The sequence below is a fragment of the Lissotriton helveticus genome, chromosome 1_2, assembly GCF_964261635.1.
Source record: "Lissotriton helveticus chromosome 1_2, aLisHel1.1, whole genome shotgun sequence".
Lineage (NCBI taxonomy): Eukaryota > Metazoa > Chordata > Amphibia > Caudata > Salamandridae > Lissotriton > Lissotriton helveticus.
Window position 1 is genome coordinate 41,102,555 of NC_136058.1, and position 21,027 is coordinate 41,123,581.

The 21,027-nt window shown below is 41.9% G+C and overlaps 1 protein-coding gene across 2 annotated transcripts in view; it reads right to left on the reverse strand.

The window, feature by feature from the left end:
• The window catches only part of TNNI3K (TNNI3 interacting kinase), a 2,668,544-nt gene that overhangs the window by 1,995,163 nt on the left and 652,354 nt on the right, over positions 1 to 21,027 (reverse strand). For both annotated transcript variants that reach the window (XM_078668672.1, XM_078668665.1), the window contains exons 6-7: positions 4,452 to 4,550; positions 3,670 to 3,808 (exon numbers count right to left, since the gene is read on the reverse strand). In XM_078668672.1, the coding sequence (XP_078524798.1) occupies positions 3,670 to 3,808; positions 4,452 to 4,550 (238 nt within the window). The remainder of the gene's footprint in view (positions 1 to 3,669; positions 3,809 to 4,451; positions 4,551 to 21,027) is intronic.

Here is a 21,027-nt window from a genome sequence, read left to right on the forward strand (position 1 = left end):
ACTTCTCGGCGGACTTCCGGAAAGTTCCATGCGGGGTCCCCCAGGGCTCCTCTCTTTCTCCCCTTTTATTTAATTTGTACATCGCCCCTCTCATTTTCGCCCTCCACCAAATGGAAGTCACCGTTCTCAACTATGCGGATGACCTGCAGCTTATTTTCACCCTGTCCCCATCCCCTGAGTCCATGGTGAATTTCCAGTCCACCATGATCTTCATCCGGGACTGGATGAATTACAACCAACTGAAGTTAAATCCAGACAAGACCGAGTTGATTCTGACAGGTGGTTGCTCCAGTCCCTGGACCTCTCTCTTCTGGCCCCCCTTACTAGGTCCCCCCCTCCCCTTCTTCCTCCGTGAAAACGTTAGGGATCAAGCTGAACAACCAACTCACCCTGCACTCCCAGGTCAGTTCTGTGGTGTCCTCCTCCTTCCTCTCACTTCGCACCATCCGCAAAGTTTCCAGTTTTTTTTCTATCTCTGCCCTAAAACTCATTGTCCTAGCGATGGTGGTCTCCCGCTTGGACTATGGAAATGCTCTATAATGCGGCATGCCCGCCTATAGCACGCGACGATTACAGCTGGTCCAAAACCAGGCGGCCCGCCTGGTTTACAACTTGGCCAAATTCCATCACGCTACGCCTCTCCTAAAGTCCTTGCACTGGCTCCCTATTCGAGAACGAGCTCAGTTCAAGATGGGATGCATCACCTTTGAAGCCCGGGGTGGCACGGCTCCCGCCTTCATTTCTGCGGAAATCAAGGCATACGCCCCCGCCAGGGAACTACGCTCATCTTCCCAACACCTGTTTGTAGTCCCACGCTTCAGGCGTAAAAAGTGGGGGGGCACGAAATTCTCCACACTTGCCCCCGCCTTTTGGAATTCCCTTCCCGTCCACCTCAGATCTTCCACTCAATACTCCCACTTCCGAAAGGCCCTAAAAACCTTTCTTTTTTCACAAGCCTTCCCTTCATAATCCACTCTTCCTCGTTCTCCCTGACTCCCCCACCCTCTTGGGCTCAGTACCTCACAGCGCCATGAAACCGCCAGGTGTACGTGCGCTCTATAAATGTTTTAAACTCAAACTCAAACCCTGCGCCTCCCCCTGCCCACGTCACCGCCCTGCAGCAACTCCTACTGCCGACCGCTACTGAGTGCACTGCGAAGGTTGTAAAAGAATGCATAGGTTAGCGCTTTTGGAATGTTTAAAAATAGATATAAAAACGCGGAAGGAGTAACATTTGTATTATTTCAATTCTACCGGCAATGGAAAGAGGTAGTGTTAGCCATTTGTCAATTAACATAGTTAATTTATCTATAGAAGGGCCATAGTTCAGCCTTATTACCTCAGAACTTTGATGATGCAGATAGACACCGAGATATTTAGGGGGGGGGGGTCTATACACCATTGGAAGGGGAAGTCCAGCAAAGGTAAACTAAAGTTAAAAAAAAGTCTGACTTTTTTTTTTATGGCCTTGAATTTCTGTTTCAGCATTCTTCTGTTTGGAGTATGCTATGCTTGGATTGAAAATATACCGCGATAGACAGTTTCAAAGACGAAGAGTGACTGAATGTCTGTATCTTGCCCTTCAACAATGAAGCAACAACACTGACACACTGTTCAATCTTAATTTAATTTGCCACTGCTTCAAACTAATACTTTGATTTAATTGTAACTGCAAACTGAAAGGGAAAAGTAAAAGCATTGGAGTCATGTGTGAATAATAGAGAGAGATGGGTGGCTGTGCACCTAGTCAGTAAACAAACTAAACCAGCTTTGTCACGCAGTCACCAAGAATGAAACTCTGAAAACACTAAAGAAATATGCACCCTCTCAAGTCGGACATCTCATTTGAATAATTCTATCTATACAGATATTCAGATGTGATTGATGTCGGACTTGTGAGGGTGCACTTTTCTTTGATTATTTTACAAGTTTCTGAATTCAATTATAATGTTTGTGACTGTGTGATGGATTGTCTGTGTCTAGCACCAGTGGGGCCTATTGACAAAGTCATGGTGGACTACTTAATGATATCCTTGTGGATTGGCCCCAAAGTATCTAAAACAAGAATAATCAGGAATTATACGGTACAATTATTACAAGGGCTGTGCCCTCTTTGCATTTTTGCTAATAAGGATTTGGGCGCTTCAGGGCCACTTCCCAAGGGCATGTTAGAGTAGTAAAAATATGATTCCTGTAGTCTTATTTTCCATACTCATAAATGCTTTTGTGAATGTGCCTTAGTATGTTTAATTCTGTGACTGCCCAGCTTCAATAGGACCCAAAATGAAAACGTTTTGCAAAATGTGCAATTTTGCTCTATATTTTTCTATATTCTCTTGGAGGTTCGACCCTCCCACGAAGACTTAGGTTCACTTGTTGCATTCACTTGCTGCAACACGAGTTTATGCTAACCAATTTTAATTGCAACAAGCTGGCCATGCGCCTGCTCTTTGGGCCAGAGTTCCAGACATATAGTCCACCTCGATGGCTGAGATCAACCTCTGCAAAGCTACTGCCCGCACACTCAATAGGTGTGGGTGTATATGTTTTGATGGACAGGGCTCATCATTCTGTAAATCCATTTCTTAGGCACTGAAAACGGAAACAAGACTACCTAATATTCAGATGAGGTCTAAAGACAGACAGACTATGCTTCTTTTATGGCGTTTACTCTGCAGCCAAATACCAGTCTCATGCTTGACTCCTTCATGCAAGTCCTACTTGTCCGTCATGCAACCTAGGTTAGTAGACTTCGGAGCAAACACGTTCCTCTGTGAGCAGTGGTTTAAATGGACCGGTACTCAAGGCACTACTCAGCAGAGGGGAAAATGCAATACTTGCAATTGGAGAGTACCGCCACTTCTCGAAGCAAGCAGGGTATTCAAGTTTCTTCAATGTTTAAATCAGGCTACTCATAGCTCTGCTGCTACCAGTAAGTAGCTCGCCAGTGTGCAGCCCAGCCTACTAAATTCAACGTTAGTTCTTGCCTGAATTCATGTATGCATACCAAAATTACAAGGCATGTAGTCAAAACTAAAATATGTGCATTTTCAAAACTCATAAGCTTCTAGTTGAAGAAAAATGGTTGAATTTTCTAAGTACATGTATAGCTGATATTTGAAGGAAAAATTGTGCTGCACTGTGAAGTCTAATTACTTATATTTATACCATGGTGCCAGTGGTATTACAGCTATGGCTATGATTATGTATTACCTATGCAGAAGCATTCTAAATTGATAAACCGTTCTGACTCTCCTGGTGGCAAGCCTGCTCGATGCACTGATGTGATCACAGCTGGTAGCCGGGCATCTGATGTCACTGACGCAATCACTATTACAACACAGACAATATTAGTGGAACAGGATGAGTTTCATGGAACATAAGTAAATCTTCTTAATGTAAAGGTTGGAGACCCCTGCCTTCGATATACGTTCAAAGACTTTGCTTACTGGATGGATCACCTGTCTACTTTATGACACCTAGTGACATAACCTATAAAGTGATGTTCCACCCCCCACCTGCAGAGATCAGAGGTTGATACTTTAGGTTCGTGCATTTAAAAGAAAACTAAATTAAATGCATTCGTTTCATGTGTTTAGGGAACATACATCACATTAAAAAAATATATGTTACAAAATAAAAGCTCCCTCATGTTTGGACATGCCTTACCGTCGGCCTTGCTTCCCTCCTCCATCAAGAGCTTTGCAATAGTGAGGTACCCTTTGGCAGACGCCAGATGCAGGGGTCTGTCTCCAACCTCTCCGCTGACATTCACGTCTGCGCCAAACTTCAGCAGGAGGCGAGTCACCTAAACATTGGATACATTGGAGCGAAACATTGACACTGAATGACTGAAACCGAAATCAGGACGACCTTTTGTGTTTCAAAGATGAAGCAAAGACGTTGGTGCAAGGTTAAATAAGGCAGCTCTGAGGACTGTGCGAGTTCAAAGTACTGAACCCGTAGCCGCATTTCCCAAAGCAAAGCCCCTTATCCCAGAAAGCCACCAGACACTGTTTGTCATCGTTCATTAGACTGTGCTTCTCTTTCAAAATATCCCATGCAAAGCTAGCAAACGTCTCTGTCGATGCAGTAAATAAAGAAATCACCGCGGCCACCCTCTAGAAATAACTTCACATTAGGAAGATGGGCCATGAAGGGCCGCACATGCTGCGCGTCGCCTTCAAGGCGCTGAACCATGGAGGCAGAGCATTTTCAATCATCTGTCACTTGATGAATAACTCGCCAGAGCGAGCCGCCGTGCTCCTCGCGCAGCACCGGCGAGGACAGAGATGCACAGCGAGGTCACCCGTGCCACTCTGCAAGGGTCAAAGCACACAACCCTCTGCAGAGGCGGCAAGGTGTCGGAAACCTTCTCAATTTCCAAGTAAGGCCAGAACGAAATACTTCTGCGTTCGACTGAGGGGCATTATAAAAGGTATATGGATTACCTGATCGTGTCCGTAGTAGGCTGCAATATGCAGTGGCGTGAAAAAGACGGCATCTTGAACGTTTACATACGCTCCGTGTTGCAAGAGAATGTCAACCGCCTAAAAAAGGAAATGACAATAGAAAATGAAAATATAAATGCCACATTGTACAAGCAACTCATTACAGAAACACGTACTTGTATAGTGTCACTGAACAGGGCTAACATTGATGTCTCATGAAAACAAAACGATATAAGGTTTCAACAAATAGGCATGTTGTTTGGAGACCTAATGGTGGCTTGAACTTAAGTGCATGGATTCAGGGCCGGTCCAAGCATTTTCGGGGCCCTGGGCAAAAGGGAATGTGCGAGGCCCCTGAAATTTACCTAAGTGACACCTTCTGATCTCGGGGAAGCTGCTTTGTGCAGACTCACCTGGGCCACAGCTCCTCCTCTCAGCCACCCCAAGCACCTCTTGTACAGTCTATTTCGGACTGAAGGTGTGAGAATTGCTTGGGGGCTGAGTTACCTGTGTGGGCTAAAGTGCCGAAAATGGGCGCCCTGCCGAGCCCCTGAATGGGCAGCCTGAGAGGTGTCCCCCTCCCCTAGTCCTTCCCACACCATCCCTTAGAGGCCCCGGGAGGGGAGGGGGGGCCTCCCATGAGCCCAATTGTGAAGAGACGCATTTCTCTCACTCTGAGTGGCAGGGGTAAATGCACGAGGACTGGTGGGGTGTTAATTGCCATTGTGGGAGGGCCCCATCCTGGCAGGCAGAGTGTGAGGCCCTGGGCAGCGGCCCACGCTGCCCATGCCTAGGGCCGGCCCTGCGTGGATTCACCAGTACTCTTTGTGGGACTAAACCTTCTTTTCACACCGACATAAATGTATTTGCTCAATTTGATTCCCTTATGTGTTTGGTGATTTTCTTGATATTGGAAATATACTAAAGTTTTAACGTTTCTTTGGCACAGGTTTGACCACAATATTTCCTAAAGTCCTCTTGAGAAAATGAGAGTAGGCCCATAAAGTCTAAAGTACTTACCAGTAATCTTCATTACTCTGATTATGCATTCCCCGTCTCATTACATACTTTGGTTAATAGTAAAGTGAACCTCCACTTGTGCACCCTTCTCACACATTTCTCTTTGACTTTTACTAATCCAACTGGCTCCGCTCTTCTAAATATGTAAGGAGATTTCCTCCATACACTGCCTGTAGTAATTGAGCTTTGTTTCCCATGAGTACATATACGGTGGGCAGGAGTGAACGTTAGTAATGGGATGAGGGAGGAATGCAGTACCGAAGGCTATTGGTAAGTAATCTAGACATTACCGTTTCATTCTGCAGAAGCCCATCCCATTCCTTCTCCTGCACATATATCAAAGCAAGTTCAATTCTTCGTGGAACCACACTTATAAAAACATGATGTTCCCAACTCTCGGGTTTATGAAAAGCGGAAAAGACTGTATTCACTCATCAACAAAAAAGTCCTAACTAAAAAGCACAATTAATTTCATTTTACTTACATATTTCCAAGCACACTTGTGCCAACTATCAACTCATTACTTTGTGCAACATTCACGCTCTAATGATTAAGAAAAGTTTAAAGATTTGATTGTGTAGATGTTATACATATGTCCACAAAGGATGTACAAGACTATTCTGCCCATAAGGCTGCCATCCATTGTAGAAAGAGCTTGAACATTACCTGGAAGAAATTTACACACATTAGAATTTGCTATACAAATGACTCCCTTAATGCATCTGCCTACCATTGACAAGTATGTTTTACAACCTCTGTTTGCTACTCTAACACATATAAACAAGAAATCACATTTCCTGTATTCAAACGTTCTTTGTATATATATTTTACCATTTCTACCAACATCCAATTTACTCTGTTGAGTTAGATGTTGGCTCCGTTGAGGATCTTAACCTCTACCCAAATCATATGCCAACACTGGAAACAATATTTCCTGATTTTTGCAAAAAGCTGAATTCACTTTAGGCACAATATTTGGATTCATTCTCAATATCATTCTGTCATCAAATATTTTCAAATATGGAGGAACAAAAAACAGGTAATTTAATTCACCTAGAGAACCTGCAGGAGTCGTTACTTACTAAAAGCAATACCTTAAGAGAGATACATCCTTCTTCTACCTCATCAAATGCCACAAATGGAGTTTATTGCAAAACTGACAATACCAACTCCAAATGCCAGAATGGGAATACATATGTTGTGTGAAACCTTATGGCCTTAAAGCCTTCAAACAAACTCAGTACCCTTCTTTCAATGTTTTCTGAAGGGGTGAATGGAGTACACATTTTGTTTGACTGAAGGCAACTTCCGCTTTATGGTTGCCTGATAAGCCTTTATTAAGACCCTCTTGAAGGAACAGTGAACTGTGAGGACAATCTGTTGGTTAATATTGATTTTTCTGACTACAAATATTGAATAAAATCTAGTGATGATTGTAAGACATTTTTGTTGATTCTTGGTCAATAAGGAAATACCCAAATAACTTCTGTCCTTTCTCTGAATGTTGGACACCAGACAAGGAAGCAAGAACATGGGATGGAAAGCGTACAACCTCATCTTTGCTCATCAGCTCGTTAGTGCATCTATTCCATTTCTAAGGGATCTTGCAAACTTGTAAATTATTTCTGAAGGAGAAAATTGATTTGATCCGCAAAAAGATCCATGTCTGTGTGACTATACCTTTTGCAGATCGCCCAAAAAAACTTGCATTTACAGTCAGGTTTTGGGAAATGATTGGAACACCCTGCTTAGGGATCCTGCCTCTGTGTTGTCCTCTCACTGATCAGAATTGCCCTGACTGATTGTAGTTGTCTCTCTGCTTACAACAATATCTTGTACACCAGTAAATTCAGAGACTTTGACAGGGTATTGGACTGTTTGTTCTGATATGAATTTGTCATTGTATTGTCTATCCTGACCACTATCATTGAGTTGAGAATGCTCTTTTTGAATGTTTATTAAGTCCCGCAGACTGCCATCATTTTATTCCAATTGGAGGAGTATCTCTGATGCAACATTCCTTGAATCAAAAACTGTTCCCAAACCTATCTTGCTCGCATCCGTTGTTATTATGTTCACCACTGGGGTAATTAGCAGAACACCCAAGTCCAGCGTCTCAGGTTCTATCAACCACCTCATATTTTGTCTGATAATATCTGTGACTGGAATGACTGGCTCGAACTTTTCAGACATAAGTTGCCAATCTGAAATATGTAATACGCCAGAGGACTTATAAAGAGAAATGCCCACAGCACCAAAGACAAAAGCATAATTTGTTGTATTTTTCTATGCATTGTGTGTATTTGTATGTATTGGTAATTACACAGCACAAACCTAGCATCAAGCAACATAGTACTGTATATTATATAGGAGGCTGGGGAATGAGCTACATGATTATATACATCGAATGGGAATACCCAAATACATTGCACACCTTATATTTCAATTTTTAGCTTCATGGGGATTAGTAATTTACCAAGAATCACACAATGTTGAGCCACGTGCTGATGCCAGAATTCGAACCTGGAGACCAAAGTCAGTAGCTCTAGCCACTAGGACACATCTCCTCCCATGATCTATATTGTTTACTGTAATAGAGAGCCCTATTTCAATTAAATGACTCAGAAAACAAAAATAATTACCATATTGTCCTGGACTCAAAATCAATCTCTCACAAGGATACCTACCTTCTGCAACAATTGTCACAGCATTTGTTTCAATTTTATTGCAACCAACCCTAACGTACTTGAAACTTCGGTTGGTCAAAGATATGATTTCAGGATATTTATCATAACCTAACCCTCTCAAAGGTTTGTTCCATCTTCTGAGTGTGCAATCTCATCTGCTCCTTGGACTGGGCCACTAGTAGGAGTTTTTTTTTTAGGTCAGGACGAATCTGCCCTTTCTGTTCATACAGAATAACCATAAAATGAGCCAAAACTTTCAGACACATCCTTGAAGACACACTGAGGGAATATGTGACGTTACAACGCACGCAATTACAACCCATGCTTTTACAACGCAGTCATTACATCGCAACTACCATTAAATTGCATGATTTTAAGACATATGGCATTACAACACATTTTTTTAAACTACCATTACATCGCATTCCATTACAACGCATACCAATACAACACCTAATACTTTTAGGGCAACAGTAGGGTAAGTGTTGGATAGTGTAGTGGTAAAAATTACTATTCCCACTCCAGAAAGTGCAACAGTTGGGGACGTTGTGGCTAGTGTATGTTTAAAAATTACTAAGTTTTAGATAGTGTAGGGGTAAAAATTACTATTCTCACTTCAGTGGGTGCAACAGTAGAGGAAGTGTTGGATAGTGCAGGGGTAAAAATTACTATTCCCCTGTAGCCCAAAACCCATACCCACCCGAATACTAAATAAATCTCCATTACTTACATTATAATTTCATCTTGGGATCCTTGTTGAATAGCACACAAAACTTCTTCTGCTAAATATTCCAGATAAAGTCTGCTAAATATCTTCTGAAATTTCCCAAAGAAGAGGGAATGGGTATCAAGAACTCATTGGTGATGAAACCAATGCTGGAGCTGAAGAGAAGGTGTCCCCAGTTAGTCAGTTAATTAGATAGCACACCTTGATTTTATCAAGCAACAACTGAGCAGGGCAAAATGTGAAATGAACAATCATAATATCCCCAAACTCTCTAACCTTTTCTGACCTCTCTATCATCCCAGCTGGTACCGCTGGCAATTTTTACGAGGCAGGGCATCCATTTGCATAGATATTTAATTGTTGATTGGTCTCTTGGAGCACTAGTAAAGGATCAATAACTTTAGACAAAACTGATGCTCATTGGCAATGCACTCTGCCATTGTTATTGCAATGTGTTGGGTGTGTCTGAATTTTACGGACCTTGAGTTCAAAGAAAGAGTTATCCCTTACCGTAGCCACCCTACCGATGGAGGTAAACTCCTATCAGTGGATGCCTTTGGAAAGGGACCACTTATGCTGGAGGAAAAGTGAATGGCACTTAAAACCTCCAAAGTGGTTCACCAGAAGGGCAGCACTTAGTAAAGAGGACCATAAACACCTGAACAGAAATACAGGGAATGGCAGTTTGAATGGCACCAGGCAAGAGTGTACACAGAATCAAGATTTTATCAGACCACCCCAGGATACCGCGATTTTGAGATATACAAAACAAATCACAAAATTGGCACTTTTGTAAAAGTCCTATGATTTTTTCAAAACTGCCCAAGAAAACTAAGGAAATTGTCATTGGTTTAAGAAGAAAATCAAGCTGCTCCTCCTTTGATTGGTTCTGTGCTGTCACAAAGTCAGCAAAAGGAAGGCAAGCAACAGGACAGCTGGTGGCCGAGCAGAGGTTCCAAATGCCTTTGTTGCGTGCCTGGCTCCATTTATATACTTCTCTAGGCCACCTCCCTCTACACTGCCTTTTATCTCTGCCAAGCAGAGTTGCTGAAAGCCAACAGTTTACATTTACGGTGGTTAGGTGTAAAAAGCATATTAAACCGGCAGCTCGTAGGAAACGGATAGGACTAACTGTTTATCATTATTCAGGCATTCTGGTGAGTCACAAATTCAACGGAATGACATGGCTACATACATTGTTTGCACCTATACATAGCGCAAACTGGGCCCAAGGGCATTAGAACCATCTACATGAGCACATGAGTTACATTGCACAAGGTCAGATTCATATGAGTTTTTTTCAGTCATAGAGAATTTATGTGATTTGCTGAGAATCACAGGATGTTGTAGTAATGCCAAGACTCAAACTAGTTTCCCCAGTTCCAACGTTGGAAGCTTTTGCAAATAGCAAAGACAACAGAGCTACATGGATGGGAGAAGTAGGCCACTGCAAACAAACTACTATCAGGGTACATCTCAGCCATTATTTCAGTTTACGTCTAGGTGATTAGGAGTGGCATTTTTATTATGGAATACATTACTCCTGCTGCAAAAGAACTGCAAATATTGGGGTTTTGATGTGCAAAATTTGCATTTTTGTGCCACAAAGTTTGACATGCCAAGCTGCAAACCCCATGGGGTTCTGCTATATATACAACCTTAATTAGACCTGAAAGTAAAAAGACATACACAGGATGCTATTGCTGCCGTATTGGTTTGGGCAGACAAGGCAAAAGAGTATTGACTGGCTGCCATCTTAGATTGGGAGATATTAGATCTTCCAAGATGTTGCCTGCTTGCTCAGGAATCAATGAAAGCTTGTAAGAGCAAGCAGGACTCTTAGTGTGCCCGACCACCAACCTCCCAACTGGGCCCAGAAGCCTGAAAAGTTGACAACACACTGAGCTCTGTGTCCCTCACACACCAAGGAGAACATAAAAAAATGGTGACCCTGAGTAGCAGAGCTCCAAACATGTAGGGCGGGACATCAAAAACACAAAAAGTGATGGGAGAATTTGTTGTAATAAGTCTAGCCCCTGGCAATCGTTCAGGTAGCATTCCAACCCATCGTCTTTTACCCACCATGCTTCTGCCTGTAAATGGCATCTTTAACAAAGAAGCTTCTTTTCATGCCTCTACTCCCCAAAATATTTAATAAGTGTTGTGTGGCTGCCACTAAATTGCCTGCAGCCTAGAAAAAAGACTTTAGGTTCTCAGGAGTGATATCAGACAGCAGGCGAGAGATCCTCACCTTCTTGCATTGCAGTGGAAAACAACTAAAAGTCTTCACTAAAGAATGTGAGGTCTATACAGTATGTATACTCACCATCAGAACCAGCCTCAGACTGAATGGGCTCTTTTCAATGTTGCTTCAACTTTCTTATCAACTGAATCAGATAAGAAAATGTTCTGAGTCAATATAGTTGTCTGGCTCGATACCTTTGCTAGCAAAGGTTCTGCTGTGTTTGTGGAAGCTCAATTTCTCCCTTAGCTAGTAAGTACAACATTCCTATGAGCACTCAGATGTTCTTCTAATGCGCTTCATGAAATGGGCTGTTGTACCTGGAATTTTGTGAAGAGTCACCCCAGAATTTTACCTTCCTTTGGTGGGCCATTTTTGTTGGCTTTTATGACACTATGCACTTTACTCCTGTTCGACAGCGGTCATGTGGTGTTGTAAACATGTCAAAATCGGTATACACCAGATTGGTACATTTAATTGACTTATAAGTCCCTTGTACATGGTACTACAAGTATCCAAGGCCAGTAAATTAAATGCTACTAGTAAGTGGCAGCACTCACTGTGTCACATATTAAAGTAGCATTTAAAACTTGTCTCAGGCCTTCCACTGAAGCCAGTAGTGCAGTATTAAACTGCCATTTCGACCTAACAATATTCACCTTTTGACAGGTCTAAACCTTCTCTTTTAATACTTAAAAGTAGACCCTAAAAGCTCATAAGGCTGGGTGCATTGTATTTTAAAAGTAGGACATGTGAACATAGGTTTTAGAAAAGTCATTTTCACCGTAGCAAAGCTAACTCTCTCATAGACTAACACTGGGTATAATAAGTGATAACTTCAGTTTAGAAGCAGATAGAGAAATACTTCTCCCACTCATTTATATGGTAATTTAAAATCCTCTTTAATAGTAAAGTCAGATTTTAAGTTACTATTCTGAAAATGACACTTCTAGAAAGTTGGCGTTTCCCTGCCTCAACTAAATCTGTCTTTCTGTATGTCCAGGGTCACATGGTTGTAAATTTTATTCCTGTGGTGTGATGTGTATTCCTTCTAGACAGGTACCAGAGGGGCCAGTGTGTAGAAGGAGTGGGTATTCCTGACAGAATGGCAGGAGAGGAGTTGGTTCCTGTCCTGATTACACAAAGGAACCAGACAGAAGTCCCGTCCATTCCTTTGTCCCCATGGCGGAGGAGTGTGGCTCACTGATTAGAGCGGCAGACCCTGATGCAGAGGTCTGGCCCGGGACCAGGGTTCAATTCCTGACGCGGCAGGGTTCTGAGCCCAAAATGTCCACGGACTCGATAATTCTCGCCTCGGTGCCTATTCTAATCATGGGGTCCCACGCTGCAACTCTGGGCAATAGTTGCTTAATCTCCTCTACGGCGGCCCACCCACTGCGGGATGCCTGGCTTTCACCCTGGGGATACCCAGTAGGGGTTATCTCACAGGGAAAAGCCAGGACGGGTTCCCAAGACAAAGGCCTTGATGCCTTCGGGTGATACGTGCGCTATGTAAGTCGCAATACATGGCCAAACCCGGGGGAAGGGGAAAAACTGGCCAGAACTAGTTTAGGTGTAGACCAGGGATTGTCCCCACACACAGCCAGATATTGGGTATAAAAGTGGCATCTTCAGAACCTAGAAACATCACACTCCTGAGCCTGTGAAGATTCAGAAGAAGAACTGTCATCCTGTCTGAAGAAGGAAAACTGGATTTCTTGCCTTGAACCCAGTCTCCCAGAAGTTAACCCAAGCTGACCTCTTTTGTGAGCTACAAGGACACCAGCTTTTTGAGGTCTCCCTAGCAACTCCCAGTTGTGCAGCACAAACTGGACCTGACTGGACTCTGCTGCAAGCCTCTGCTGGAGTGAGTCCTGACCCCAAAGAGATACCTCCCCAGGTCCTGGTCCCTTGGCTGATGGCAGAGTGTACTCCTCCTACTTCAAACTTGCAAGAAATGATTGGACTCCAGGTGAAAATCAGAAAGTTCTGGCCTCTTTGCATCAGAAATGACTGGCAAGTCTCTCAAGCCAATGTGAAGCTCCAATGGTGTTCTGCAGTTCACATCAGTAATGACCACTCGCCTCTCCAGCCAACACAAAGCTCCAATGGCGGCCTGCTCTGTGCCCTGATGACTATCTTGTTGCATCCCCCACCAACACGAAGTTCAGACAGCAGCTCCTTCTGAGGAACTGGACTGAGTAGAAGGTATACTCTCCACTGGGAAGAATCTAGTCTCTATATGCAATCACCTCTTCATCGATGACCATGATTGGCACTTTGTGCTTCTTGGTAATATTTTTTCATAAAAGTTTAACATTTCATAACTTCGGTTCTACTTATTAGATTTTTGTCATTTTGGTGTCATTCATTCATTAAAACTTACTCTATATTTTACATTGTTTTGGAATTTTCTTGGGCTGTGTTTTCAGTTTATTACTGTTCGAGTGCTGAATAAATACTTTACACATTGTCTCTAAGTTTAGACGCACTGCTTTTGCGTCAAACTACCAGAGAGTTAAACACAGGTTTATTTAATGACTTTTGTGAATCACTGACAACGATTGTGTTTAGTATTTGAGTGGGGCACTCACCCCTATCAATTATTAACCCAATTAAATACATAGGCCTGCAATGACTGTAACACGGAGAATGCTGCCTCCAGTGCCTGGGCCTGTGCCTGCATGCAAGTGGTGAATTAGCCCACTAACTGGATATCCCTGTTAGCTTTAACCGATGGTATAATTGCAACAACGGGGGAGGAGTTTGATAGAACAGTTTCAAAGGCACATTATTTAGACATCAAACTGCTTAATCAAAGTTTCATGTTAAACTTACAGTGAGGGTCACCATTTCAACAGAGTGTTGCATAAACTAGGGCTCTTGTCTAGCTCTACCATGTTTGGCTTTCCCACCCATGGGAACTTGAAATTAGTTCAGTACACCAACCATTGAGGGTGAAAGTTAAGGTTTTTATAACACCACACAACCCCCCTTAACATACTTTTGGGTGTATTGTCTGTGTTTCTGGGTTACTAATAGTCCCTTAAAGGGGTCTGGGAATCAGTGGAAATTAAAACCCAATGTTGTTCTTTAAGATATCACACACAAATACTGTACTAACAAAAGACACTATATATTAAAAAGTGTTTATTTCAACGGTCACATTCTGTTGCTTAGTACATGAGTTATAACCACAAAGAATATGGTTAAAGCACCACTAATGCACATCACCAACAACAAAGAGAATAATATGAATTTTCTAACATGGTTGGAATGTCCTTAGCAACATACCACACTGTATACTACTTCGCTGTGCTATACTATGAGACCATGGAGTAGCTAACTTGCTTCTAGAGTGCCTTGGGATTCAGTGCACTACATACTTGCTTACAGTGGGGAGCTGTGGTTATCAGACTTCAACTGAAAAAGTGTGTCACCTCTATAAGAAAATGCACATCAACTGGGCTGATTCTCTCCTTTCTGTATTGGCTCAGTATCAGCTCTCAGCATAGGAATGGATGTTGTGGCAGTACAGCAGTTAGACGGGACCTCTTGTGATAACCTGTGGGAAACACCTATTTGAATCTGTGGTCACTCCACCGGGCTTTGATAGTATTTGCCAATGACCTTTACCCTAAATTTCGGCACTTCATCAACTAATTCTAGACATAACAGGTATGAACCATTATGACAGTTTAAGACATAACTAGTGTGAATCAGCATGATAGCTTAAGTGGTATTAAACAGTATGACAAAAATATGTCAATTTAGACTACCTGTTTACTTTGTGTAGTCACTGTCTGTCCTTGAAACATTGATACCAGCGAACTGGTATCATACTTATGCTGCTTTAGGTGTTCATCAGGGTCATTGTTTGGATGATTTGACACTTTCATGAGTTCTGTGAAAGATAATTACATTCTGCATATGTGTCAAAGTTAGAGAGGCTAACTTAATGGGCTCAAATTGTAGTTTGGCCTTGGGAGCTATATGACAAGAGTTTCACTTAATATTTCTTTATTCAGATACAAGTAGGCATGACTTAGGATTCATCATAGTAGGCCTGAGATGTGCCCGTTTTTTTCTTGCACTAATTTATTTCTTTTTTCTAGAAACACTGTGGGGGTTCCTACTTCTCTGTTCATTTTTGTGAAAAGCTTACCATGGTAAAACAGACAAAAGAGGCAGCATTTATTTTCCTTCTCTCCAATGGAAGACAGGCGGTATCAGGGGACGAGGTAAAACAGATCTTTTAATGATGGGGACATGACTCGCAATATAACATACAAGCAACCCCAGTTATTGTTCAAGTCCATGACTGAAGCCTTCAATAACCAGCAGGAAGGATATTATAGATTGCAGGCTTCTCTGTGAAGAACTGTTTCTTCCCAGAGTCTCTATTCATCCCTTTCTTTAGAATCCACGCTTTAGTCTTCCCCAAATTATGATGATGAGGATGATGACAGAGACTTTTAACTCCTAGAGGGAAATATACCCAAAAGAGAACTCACATGAAATGATAACCTTCTTGTCCTCAAGTCTCCAGTTGCCACATGATGATACATAGCCCTCAGTGTGTGGGGAATGGTTTGGACAAGTTAACAGACTGGCTGATCCTGAGATTTCAATTCACTCTGCAATTCAGGGTCTACTAAAGAAAGAATGGCGAGACTCAGAAAATATCTCAGTGCCTCCCAGAATGGGATGAGGTGACGCAGTATGAGGGGGTAATGATAATTTTGTTGATCTGCTTGTTAAAAAGATCATAAATGGGCCCAGATCCTGAAAGTAATGAATCAGAGAAAAAGGTGAGAAGATTGTCTAACTCTGGAGGAAGCACAGGTGACCATGACAGTAACTGGTAACAACCATTGGATAAGTTAACAAGTCAGGCTCACATTTTAATTCATAACTAAAATATTTTTCAAAAGCCTGCTGCAGTACAAACACAAATTAAAAAATAATTGCGAAACAAGCCAGACCTAAAAAGACAAAGATAGTACCTTGTTTGTATAGAGTCTGAGGTGTTCCCAACTTCAGGAATCATCCTTTAGACTTAGCCTCAACAATTTTTAGTAACTTAGAGAAGCAGTTTGTTAGATTGTGTTTAATTTCACATCTTCAAAAATGCTGAGATGAACGTGCTGCTCCCACTTGGTGCAACACTTTCCCGGCTCTGGTGGCTCAGTGGACTAATGCACCCACTGCAGGGCCTGTGATTGACCTCTTGGTCACAGGTTCAAATCCCAGCGGGTCCACTCAGCCTTTCATCCATTTTAGGTCAATAAAATCTGTATCATTGAGTGGGGTAACAATATACATCTGTCAATTCAGTGCCAAGATGCCCCGTTGCTGGGGTGAATGTGCGCTTTGCAAATACACTTGCTATGTTACTTCAATTACTGCGTTTTTAGGCTTTTGAACAAAAAGGCTCCATGGTCCCAGCTACTGGCAACTCTGAGTAGTTTAGTGTTTTGGACCCTCAAATTTCCAGGTCCAGAAACACGAATCTGATTGTATGATGTGCGGATCTGCACCTGAAAAAACACAGCGAGAGGGAGTGGAGCAGTGGATGTGGGCAAAGCCACAAGCCTGCCTTCCACCCACTCCCTCCAGCACTATGTAGATAGCAGACAATTTCACCCTTAGAGGTCATAAACCCCACATGCTACATCTGCTCAGAGGGTGGAGATAAATATCAGCATTAAACATCCCCGAATAGGGGAAATCCTGCGCTACGGGACACAGGAATTTAGGGTGTGGCAGGTTATTTCCTTATCTTGAGAACTCAACTAGTGATCCCCATTAACTCAGGGGGGACACAGCAAGATCTGTTCATTCCATTCCTTGGATCTTCCAGCTGAGAAAACAGGAACTCAAAATGGCAGCCAAAGTGATTCCAGGGAAATGTGTACAAGATCATTGCACTCAGAAGCTTTTTTCAGTAGGACTTCTTTGCGATTTCACACATCTCTGCAAGGGGAAATATCTGTTCTAGCACACTCACGCCTTGCATGGTAATCTTTGGGGCTGCAAAGAGGAGCCTACATTTTTCTCTATCTGGGGCTCTGGAGGCAGATATTTCTTTGTTGCTCCAGAGATGGCGAAAGTGGACGTAAATATGCTCCTGGAGATGGTGTGTGAAGGTTTATAACTTTTATCCTGCAGATATGTAGCAGAGAATATTCAATCACTTATAGTTCTTAGCAGGACTCTTTCAAGCAAGCACGCACAATTGGGGGATTATCAACAGGAACCCACCAATAGTTTCCAGTTTGGGTTCTTAGCATACAGGAGTTTCATTGGTAAATAGGAATATGGGTTGAGCGCAGCATCTACTCCATAAGGAGTTTATACAGAAAATGTATAACAATGTGCAATGAAGTGGAGACAGGATCAATAATGAGAATTTGTTGATAATCTGGTATCACTATGCTCAAATAAAAAAAAAAATAGACTGAGGTATATTGCCTAAGGTAATTGTGTGATGCAGATTCACAATGATATTCTGTGGCGTTATGAACAGTGGTTGATAGGTCACCGTACTGAGCGGTCCGACCGATATTTTCGGAAATTAAGATATGAAAATGTGTCCCTTTGCTTTATATTGCTCGAACCTGTCAGATTAAAAAGAAGGCAGGGGCGCAAGTCAGGAAGATTTTCAGAGCCAGTATATGCCACAATGAAGCAATAAATAGTCTTTATTGCGAGTGCTTCACCGTTGACCATTTTATCATGAAGGATGGATGTGAAATAGTATTGTGTTTGTCAAACACAATAAATAACCTTTTAATTCCCCTAATGAAGGAGGCAAAAGAAAATAGACGGAGAGGAAGTGTCCTCGCGGATCCATGACTGCCTAGCAACTTATATTCCAAATAATAATTAGTCTTTTCACTCTGCTTATTTCACACTTCCGGTGTGCCCAAGTGCTCCAAGTGACAGGTGCTATGATTAGCCAATTTTCATGGTTTTCAATTTACTGACCTCTGAAGGACAGAAGTCTAAATTGGCCTTGCTGCAAATCACAACAGATGTCAGCAGCTCTGTGCTATTTTGCCTGCTTAAAAACATTCACAAACATATCATAGCCGTTATCAGAGAGCAGGAACTTAATCCAACAATAAAGCCTATAAGGAAACCGAGGCACTCATGAAAATTACAAAAACATATCATTTTAAAGAAATAATAAATATTGAAACCACAATAAAAGACGTAGAGTCACTGGATGACCACTTCATAAATGGTAAGGCCAGGACAGTTAACTAACTTTTTCACATTTTACTTCTGCCCTTCCATAAATTTACAACTTTTAATCTTATTACAGCCTACTCAAATTCTACCGATTTTAATATTTTATATCTATGAGCTACACATCAAAAAATACTGCAGATTCAAGTGATATGTTTATTTAATTTCCCATCTTTCCTTGCCATTTCCTTTTAGACATTGACATACTGCTCTTCTATGGCTCTAAGCAAAATTACAACTCTCCCCTTGTTCTTTCAGCTTTCAGCAACTCTTCCAAGACTCACTCGATTTCGATCACAAAGCTCCTGTCAGTCAGTCAGTAAAGCATATGTTTATTTAAAACATATTCAACATTCTAAAAATACATATTTAATATAGAAAATCAATGGTTCAAATTAGACAAACCCACAATCGAACATGATTAAAATCACAATTAATCCTGTCATAGACGGATCAGATTTTTCCCAGAACTTTTTGCGCAGGCAGTAAGAAATCACACCCCAATTTTAATTAAAACCCCAGTTCATCCTTCATAAAAGAATCAGTTTGTCTGTTAAAATGTATCTATGAACAATAAGAATCATCCCTTAGCACAGGTTACATCCAGGAATCAAATTTCCATAAGAATTTTAATAGCTTACCCCTATACCTAATATCATATTTTTAGAAATGTTTTGAATAGTGACTTCAGTGGAGCTAAAAATCACAGGCAGTCCACCAACATATGTGTTAAATCACCCTTCATATTGAGGCCACATTTACAGGTTTTGTCCTTATTTAGCAAGATTAAGTGAATGTCTGATATTAATACTTGGTTTATCCCACACCTAAATCTCAGGAGATTTAGCCGCAACTGTTCGTTGGGTAGTTTCTCCAGATAAGGAAATGTCTCGTCCCCCAACCATGAATTCATCAAGAGGGATACAGTTTTATGACTTCTTAGGTGGATTAAATCCTCTCCTCTGGAGACTTGCTTAGCTACTCTTCCAAGGCGAGCTCAGATTTGCTCACACCTACCCGATCAATATCACCTTCCATTTTTTATTTACTACAACAGTTGAAAATCCTCCCTCTGACTACTTGTGTGCACAGGTTAACTCACTTTTTTGTATCTCGCTTTCAAATAGCGATGAGATTTTGGGAAGCTCATCTCTATCCATTCTTATCCAGAATTTTTTTTATCTCTGCACATGCTAAGTGAGTCCATCCCATCAATCTCATTTCAACTCTGACTACCTGCACCATTGTTGATGGGGAGAGAGAGAGTAATCTTTTAAACCATCTGCCTTCTTCAAGGTCCCAGCTTAATTTCCCCCCTAAACAACCACCTCAGCACCTAACTCGGACTGCAGCTTTATCATATGCTGATAGGTTGCTGGCACCGGTCTTCGTGAGGGGCCCCCATAACAATTATCAAATCTCTTAAGTCCCCCTACAGATTGTCGTGTATTTCTATAGGTTCTGAATCGATCCCCCTATTCCTGACCCTATTCTGGTTAAACTTACTAGCTAGTTAACTAACAGTCAGCCCATGAGGCAAGAAATCCCCCATGATGCAGATACCGTTATCTGACGCAGTCACACTACGGCACAGGAACGTGTTATCTGATTAGGTCATAACGCTTGAGATCTAATTAGACAAGCGATATTCCTCCAGCCCCTGATAAGGCATACGACGTTCTCATAACAAATCAAACCTATGACAACCTGGATAATCCGTGCGGCCATTGTTTTGATTTCACAGAGAACTTTAGTAAAGAATGTGCTAACGAGCAAGTCGTATGACATCTTTATTGACGTACCTATGTCCATCCTTACGTCAATCCCGGCACCTTTAAGGTATAAATATTGCCGACCTTGCCCTATGCAAACACACGCGTGGTGACAAGACGGAGCAGCCACCCTTGCCGAAGCCAAGAGCAGAAGCAGACCCCACAGGCAGCAGCCCCGCCTTCCTGACGCGCTGAGAGACGCGCTGCTATCTCAAGCCGAGAGACCCAGCACCGGCGCTTCCGGGTAGCCCTCGCAGGCAGCCTGGAATATCGAGAGCAGAGAAAGAGATACCATTCCTCATTCATCCTAAATTCCAGGTACAGAACTGAATAACCCCTCCTAGAGAATTCTTTAGTTATTCACTTGGCAAAAACAAACTTAACTTAAACTGTAACTTTCTATTCCCGCCCACGCATTGGACTTAGGTCAGGTACACGGGGTAGGCGTATTTAGAAACACCAGTTGAGTACGTTTAGTCAAATGTATATGTGTATGTAAATATATTTTAATCATTTTAAACATCATATGGCTCAGAAACCATATCAATGTTTTTACAGTATTATTTTATACTATTGCTTCTAATGTATGCACTTTACTTAACTATAAGTATCGCAATAATATCGATCCATTTCTCTTGTACGAGAAAAGAGACTGATCAATAAATAACACCTTTTATTGAACACGCCCGTCTCTTCCTTTTCTCTACATTCTGATGAGACTAAGAATGCACGTACTGACTGAGTAAAATAATTGCCTTGTGCTCACACGACTCTCGAGATTGACTCTTGATTAGGGGAGAGCAAAGTTGTCATGTTCTATGGTTGTCAGAAACTAAATCCCTTCTTGTCTAATCAGGGAAGTTAATCCTTCCTT